The sequence below is a fragment of the Coenobita brevimanus genome, chromosome 73 (genome assembly GCF_032717465.1).
Source record: "Coenobita brevimanus isolate Jiangsu-jjx chromosome 73, ASM3271746v2, whole genome shotgun sequence".
In the NCBI taxonomy this organism is placed as follows: domain Eukaryota; kingdom Metazoa; phylum Arthropoda; class Malacostraca; order Decapoda; family Coenobitidae; genus Coenobita; species Coenobita brevimanus.
The window spans coordinates 21,001,991-21,010,120 of NC_137026.1; the positions used below are offsets into that span (position 1 = coordinate 21,001,991).

General features: G+C 54.3%; 1 protein-coding gene across 1 annotated transcript; it reads right to left on the reverse strand.

The window, feature by feature from the left end:
- Positions 1-1,171: 1,171 nt before the first annotated feature.
- Positions 1,172-1,920, reverse strand: LOC145407503 (uncharacterized). The gene is made up of 2 exons (XM_080278430.1): positions 1,789-1,920; positions 1,172-1,501 (listed from the first exon to the last, which is right to left on the reverse strand). The coding sequence occupies exons 1-2, from the start codon at positions 1,918-1,920 to the stop codon at positions 1,172-1,174; spliced, it is 462 nt and encodes a 153-aa protein (XP_080134556.1).
- Positions 1,921-8,130: the final 6,210 nt, after the last annotated feature.

The window sequence follows — 8,130 nt, forward strand, 5'->3', positions numbered from 1 at the left end:
CCCCATTGCACGATCTTGACGTGTGTGGGCCAGTCGTCGTTCTTTGTTTCTTCTATCTGGGTGCAGAGCTGGTTCATTAAGGTGCGATAGCTTTGTTCACAAATGGAGTTGCCCTGTGGTCAGTAGGGGGACGAGTGGGAGATGTGATAACTGAAGATTTGAGCTAACTCCTGCCAGATTTTACTGGTAAACTCAGGAACGTTGTCGGAGTGGATAGCCTGTGGGATGCCAAAACATGGGAAAAGATGACGGATCATTGCGTCGGCAACTGCAATGGCGTTATGTTCCTTTGCTGGGCAGGCAGTGAGGAATTTTGCGTATGTATTGACAAAAGTGATGACATACTGATAGCCTGATTTTGGTGGCAGGGGCCCCACTATATTGATGGATAGTAACTGCCAGGGCTTGTGGGCAGTGATGTGGTCTGACGGGCCGGCAGTGCGGGTGATGTCTTTTCCTAGGGCACACGCCCGGCAGGATTGGACAATATCTTTGGCTAGGGTGGATGGGTTGGGGGTCCAATTTGCGTCATTGAAAGCCTGCAGGAGCTTCGTGCCCAGGTGGATCCCGTTGTGGGTGTGTAGGTGTCGAGGGCGAGGAAGATATGCCCTGACGGTGTAAATAGGTGGTCACCCTGGTGATGTAATTTTTGGAAGAGGTGCTCGGGGATCCAAGGGGGTTGTTCCTTAAACTGCCACTGTCAGAGGAGATCGGGCTCGGGCTGTACAGCAGTGATGGGAAGCTGGGAGAGAACATCCGTGTTTGTGTGAAGTTTGCGGGGGCGGTAGGAGATCTTGTAGTTAAACTCCTCCAGTGTTTCACGCTACCTGATGAGCTGGGCGTTGTGGGTGTCGGACTGCCACAGCCATTGGAGGGATTAGTGGTCGGTAGTGATGGTGACTTGGGTCTCCAACAGGTATGACCGGAAGTGGTCCAAAGCCCAGACAATGCCCAGGCATTCCCTCTTTGTGGTGGCGTAGTTCTTCTCCACCTGATTGAGGGTGCGGCTGGCACAGGCGATGATGTGTTCGCAGCCCTCTTGGACTTGGGCTAGCACAGTGCCTATTGCTATCAGGGAGACGTCGGTGTAGAGACGGAATGGAAGGGAGTAGTCGGGGAAGGCCACGATCGTGGTGGAGACGAGTTTGTCCTTTAGTTGTTGGAATGTGGCTCATCTCTCATCCGTCCAGAGGAATGATTCTCCCTTCTGGGTAAGTTCATGGAGTGGCTTGGCAATGTGGGTGAATCCCTTAACAAAGCGTCGGTAGTAGGAGGTCAGGCCGAGGAAGGCTCGGACTCCATGGGCGTCTTGTGGAGGGGGGATGTCCGCGATGGCACAGAGCTTGTCTGGGTTGGGGGAAATGCCATCCTGGGAGATGACATGCCCCAGGAAGAAGACAGTTCTGGCGGCTAGGACACACTTAGAGGGCTGTAGTTTCAGGCCGGCCTGTCGGATGCGGAAAAGTCTTTTCAGAGGTGCTGGAGGTGGTCGGCCCAGGTCCTGCTGAACACAATAACGTCATCTAATTAGGCCAAACAGATCTCCCAGGTGAGGCCACTGAGGACGGACTCCATCAATCACGAGAAGGTGGCAGGAGTGTTACAGAGGCCGAAGGGCAGGGCGTTAAACTCTTAGTGCTTTCCGTTGCTGGCAGAGAAAGCTGTTTTGCCTCTGTCTTCTGGCTGCACTGGTACCTGCCAGTACCCCGATTGGAGATCAAGGGTGGAGAACCAGGAGGCACCGTATAAGGAGTCAAGGGAGTCGTCTATCCTGGAGAGTGGGGTGACGTCCTTGATGGTGGCATCGTTGAGCCAGCGATAATTGATGCAGAACCGCATGGTGCCATCCCTCTTCTTCATGAGCACGATGGGGGAGGACCAGGGGCTGGTGGAAGGAGAAATGACTCCGGCCTCGATCATTTCCTGGACCTGGTGGTCTTCTTCCTCCCGTTGCTTGGGATTCTTTCGCTAGGATGGCTGAGGGATTGGCGGACCTGTTTTGTGAATCTCATGGGCGAGGTAGGTGGTTTGTCCAATGTCGGTGGGTCCCGCCATGAACAGGTCCTGGAAGTCCAGGAGAAGGTGGCGGAGGGTGTCGGATTGGTGGTGTGAGAGATGGTCGGGAATGGGGGACAGGGGGGAGGGGGAGCTGGGGAGGGAGGGGCAAGGCTCAGCTTCTTCCATCTCTCCTATTATGAGCCCTTTGGGTAGTGTTAGGAGGGAGGAAGGGAGGTTAGCAATCTGGACTGCCATGACATGAGGGGGGAGAATGTGGGTGGCAAAAGGCAGGCCGAGAGGGCCCCGGTTGGCAGGTGGGGGGAGAACAGGACAGACGTATCCGTGGACCTGTTCAGGGGCAACCAGGTTTCGTGGTGGTGGGGAATCCTTACTGTAGAGGAAGTGATGGCGGGGAACGTTGGAGGGGAGGGGGAGAGAGAGAGAGGAGGGGGGGGTTGGCTGGGGTCGGGGCATGCAAGTGCACACTGCTGGGGGGGGGAAGGTCAGGGGACTTCCAGAACTGGAGCTGTCTGTTGTGGCAATCGATGATCGTTTTTAATTTCTGTAACAGGTCCAGTCTCAGTATCCATCATAGTTGCGACAGGTGGAGTCGCATATGATGAGTTTGTGTTGAGTCCATGCCGGTTGGTGGGTGTTGACACGAAGGGGCCGAGTTTCCCCACGGATAGGTAAGGGGCCATCCCTCGCATCTAAAAGATGGGTTGACATCAGAAAAAGCGGGCCAAAGGTTGACTTGTGACGGGAGTAAAAATAACTCTACAAGCAGGATCTGGTCGCTCCCGTGTTGACCAGGAGTCTGGCTTTCACTCCATTCAGCCTCATCTTGTTGTAGACTGGGAGGCGATATTTGGGGGAAGTGGCCCCCACCACCATGGGGAGGTGCAGGGGCGGTCCTAAAAATCCAACTGTTGAGGACCGCCTTCTTCCTCTCCTGGTTCCATCTCCCCGGGTTCGGCTTCCTCTGTGGGTGTGGGTTCTTCAGCTGGCTCATCGTTTTCTAAGGAGGAGACTTTTCGTCAGTCTGGGGCGGATGGCTTGCGTCTAGCAGCCTTACGTTGGTCCCTGATGTCATGGAGTGGGCACCTGGAGCTGCATGCCGAGAACTCCCAGGGATTAATCAGGATGAGGTTAGGGTTCTCCTTGTGGCTGGGGCGTCTGTGGGTGGGGTGCACCCTGGGAGTTGGGATGGGGCTGGTGTGCGGCATTGGTGGATGAGGCTTCACTGGAGGTGCAGGTTTGTTGGTGTGGAACTTATTCACCACTTTGATTTGTTGGGAGGTAGAGCAGGAGGTCAGAAGGCGTCGTATAAGTTGGATGTCCTTGTCCGGGTCTCCTGTTGGGTCGCAGATCGTGAAGGGCTCCTTGACCATGCTGGGGAGGACTCTGAGAAGGGTGTTGAAGGTGTGTTGTTCCCGGGTTTCGTCATCCACCTCCGGGTAGGCGGCAGTAACCAGGTGTCTGGCCTGGATTAAAGTATCATCAAGATTGCCATCATATGTCAGGCTATCCAACTGGGATAGTGCCACTACTTTTCCTAGTGAGGGTGTGATGGCTTGGATCACGAGCTTCGTGAAGTTTTGCCATGTGAGCCCCGGGACGATTTTTGGCGCGATATTTGCCGCTGCTTTGCCCAGTAGTGGGAGTGTTACTGCTATTTTTTGTTTGTCGTCCTCAAACCTGATATCTAGCAATGGCTTAATAATCCCCAGATATGTGTGGACATTGTACTATTCTGGGTCAAATTTAGGCATTTGCACGTGAGGTTTGGTTGCCATTTTGCCGGTATTTCCTGAGTGCCTCTCCCGTAAGCCCGGGTCAAGAACTACCGCTGTCCACCAGTGTTATGCTAGGTGTTTGTGGGTCAGCTTCCCGTCCGTTGAACGCCTAGTGTGCAGCTGGGTTCCCTTTCTAGACTGGAGCTTAGACAAATAAGAGAGAGGCAGGACACAAGAACTCAAAGCAACAACCTTACACGTGTATTGACTAATTCTGTTTGTGGAACAGGTAGATGTCACAACAACAGGAATCTGGGTAAATGTAAGTCATGTACTAGTATCGCAGTATCGCACAGGATACTATTTAGACAATAGTTCAGGATAGCAGGTGAATGGCACAACCAATAGTGTTTGCAGTATTTCGGACAGGAGAATAGATCACTGCCACTTGGAGGGAAATATAAACTGTATTTAGGCTGGGCAATTATTTCACTGGTCTTGCAGTGCAGAGGAATTACACTATGAAGGCCGAGTCTGATGTTCACTGAAATCACTGCACTCTTAATGGATCTCTCTTCTTAAACTCACTATGTCACTGTTTGCCCAAATCACAATTATTACACATTACTAGGCCTTGGATTTATGTTCTCTTGGATAATACACTGCCCGATATTCCAATCACTATCACATTGTCATTACACTCTTCACTGTCACTCACTGTCGGTGGGGTGGAGGCGTGGTTAGTGGGGGGCGGTAGGAGGACTCACAGCCTGACTCCTGATGGGGGCTGAGTCCCGCCTGTGGCCTCTGTATCCAGTGGGCACGGGATCATTCATAGGGGCGTTCTCTCCCGTCCGGGGCTGGGGGAGGCGAAGGGCCCTGCACTGCCAGGGCTGGTAGTTGGAGTGTGGCCATCAGGACTCAGGCCGAACAGCCTCCTGAAGCACTCTCTTAGGTGCCTGGCGGAGGACGAGGGTCGTCTGTGTCGGGGCGGGAAAAGGCCTTGCCCGGGGGTCCTGGGGACGGCCTCGGGGGCCCAGTGGCTGTGGCCTCCTGCCTTAGGGGACGCTGTCAGAGTGAGCTGAGGCGTCAGTCATCGTCAGAGTCCGTTAGGTATGGTCCCTCTGGAGTCGGCTGGGCAGAGTACAATCCTGGGGATAGCACAGGGCCTCTCCACAGGTCCTCGGGACTGGGACCCTCCTCCTGGAGGATGTCACGTCGTGGGGGTGTGGCAGCACCTGATGGAGGAGAGGCTGCTGGCCGTCTCCTGCCGTAGGGCCCGGCTACTGGCCATGGCCTTTTAGGGGCGCGGCTTCTGGCTGTCGCTGGGGCCCGGCTACTGGCCATGGCCCATGTGGGGGAGCAGCTACCGGTTGACTCCAGAAGGAGGGGTGAGTGGCTACCAGCCATCTCAGGGGCACCAGCGGAGCAGCTACCGGCTGTCTCCTGACGAAGGTGGGAGAGGCTACCGGCCATCTCCTGATGGAGGGATGAGCAGCTACTGGCCGTCTCAAGGGCATCTTCGGAGCAGCTACCAGCCGTCTCCTGACGAAGGCGGGAGCAGCTACTGGCTGTCTCCTGAAAGAGAAATGAGAGGCTACCGGCCGTCTCGAGGGCACCTTCAGAGCAGCTACCGGCCATCGCTGGGGTGCTACCTGGAGCTAGAGTAATAGCTCCTCCCCGATCCTGTTGAGGGTCAGCTCGTCAGCAAGGTAGTCTCCTTTTCATGCTATGGTGGCGGCCAGCGAGTTCCGTGTCATAAGGACGCGCGGGCAGGGCGGACTTATGTCCTTGTCGCCCGGGGTCGGGTCACACTCTGTCTGCCCCTCCATAGGCTCCTTCTGGGGGTGTTGTGTTCCCCTCAGTCGCTATTCCCGGCATTTTAGAAAGAATTTCTGAAATTTGGTCTTGCATGAATTGTTCTTAGGATCTAACAATAAAGACTGCTCTGCCCAGGACCCTAAATGGAGGTTGTTTCATATGCAATAGATCTGGATGTTTTTACTCTTCAAAACTGCTGCATAAGCAAGGAGAAATTTGTAATTTACAGCGAACTTCCATCCATTATGGTAATGAGATCAGACAACACTGCCATGCTGGACTAATTCGATACTGAGCAAATGGTAAACCTTACAGGGAAAATTACTTCGATCAGAGAAGGCTCAGTTTAAGGCACAAAAATCCTTATAATGTTGTTGACAATGCCCTTCTTGTCAATAATTTTCATCTTCTCTTCTTGTGTGAGGCGTCACCTCTTTTGTTGGTTGGCTGGTGGCATGCATGGGATGATAGATAAGAGAAGGCAGCACAAAAAAAAAAAGAAGGAAGGTACTGTCTGAAATACCCGCCGTAGCGGCAGAACACCACGGAGACATCGTAACCCCCACCCCAGGATGAGACAACAGAGGGGCTATGAGGTAGTGAGCAGTATCACAGCAGTATGGGCATATGTCCCCTACTACCTTGCGCCCTTATTCCCCACAACAGACCCAGCGAGAATGTTACAGTCCGAGTACATTACCCTCCACCGGACCAGCCCTCAACAGGTTCGGGGTGGGGCTAAAGATTAAGTCCCTAGCAGCACCCCTGTGATGGCCTGTAGCTGCACAATAACGGAGGCAGCCTCTAGACATTCGAGACAAGTGATGGCCTCTAGCCGCATACACAACGTGACAGCCTGTACCTGCACAAGCCAAGTGACAGACTATAGCTGCACGATAACAGAGACGGCCTCTAGCCGCTCAAGTTCTGCCAATCCCCCCTCTCCTGCAGAAACCGGTGATGGCCTCTAGCCACACTTGGGGAGAGAAAGGTATGCCCCTCTCCTTCTGCAGCTGCCTCCAGGAGTAGGACACCGTTGATGGCCTCCAGCCGCACTAGCAGGGAGGTGACAGCCTCCGACTGCATCTCAACTGCACGTCATTCCCCTTGCAGGGCACCGGTGACAGCCTCTAGCAGCACCTGTGATCAGGTGATGGCCTCCAGCTACATCTCGCGCATGGTGCTGTTAGGAAGTCAGTCCCCAGTGACGGCCTCTAGCCGCCCTCCCCTTGTTGCCCACGGGACCTTGGTGATGGCCTCTAGCCACGCCAGGAAGAGACACCACCACCAAAGTCTCAACCTCCTGAGACTTCCCCAGCAGAGGACGACCCTTGCTCAGCTCAACCCTCCTATAGCCGAGTGGGACATTCCTCCACTTCTCTCCACAGTGGCAGTCCCCAGGAGGAGCCTTCCTGCCTGGAAGAAATGTGGCGAGGCCCCGTGCTGTCCCCGGGAGTGTGTGCCATCCAGCTGGCGCCCGTGGGAGAAGACCAGCTGACGGACTCCCGCCGGAGGTGAAGTTGCAGCCCAACCCTGATGGTGGCCCGACGGGAGGGAGACTGCAGATGCTGGACTCCCTGTGGCGGCCCTGTAACCCCGGGGCACGACCTCCCCAGCCCTAGACAATTGCGACCTCCTCCCCAGGGTGGGCGCAGACAAGCATGGCTACTTATGCTGTTTGGCCCGAGCCCCAAGGACCAGACTACCCAGCCAGGCCCCACGAGCAGAGGGCCTCTCACCACGACCAACCGCAGCCGCAGCAGACGATGTCACCTTTGAGGGTCGTCCCGTGGCCCTTAAGAGAAGGGAAACCAGACGGGACCTCTCCAACATCTGGCCAACACCTGGGGGCCACGCGGCTCCTGCAGCCTGGCTGGAGCCCTCCGGCCAGCCCACTGTAACAGTGACTGCCCAGTGTTTATTATGACAATAGTGCTCGTGTTGTATACAGTGCCGAACTAGTGCTCTAGTGACTACGTATTGTACTGTGTGTCTCCAATTATTCATATTGTGTACTGTGTCGAACTACTGCCCCTATCACCGCATAGTATACGGCGTGACACTTACATTCAGATTGTATACTCGAGCCCAAGTAACAGACTGTGAAACCTACCCTCACCTTGTGCACAGTGTCCGTTCAGTGCCCTTACTGCTGGATAGTATCTGGCACAATACTAACACCACACACACACACCAGTCGGAGCCCTCTAGTCTGTCTAGTCCATTTGATATTGATTAGTGTCTTGTGTATAACTCACATTCATATTGTATACTGGAGTTGTAGTTGAGATAATACACGTGTAATGTTGTTGTCCAGAGTTTTTATGTCCTGCTCTTCTCGTTGTGTGTTCTAGCTCCAGTCTCGAAACGAGAAGTCGGCCTAACGACACCTAGCATAACACTGGTGGCCAGCGGTGGCTGTTGACCCAGGCAGAATGCAGGGAGGAGCAAAACAGGGACAACAGCAAAAATGGCAACAAAACCTTACGTGCAATTACCTAAATTCGACCCAAAACAATATGACATACACACATACCTATCCATGATCAAACCACTCCTAGATATAGGGTTCGAG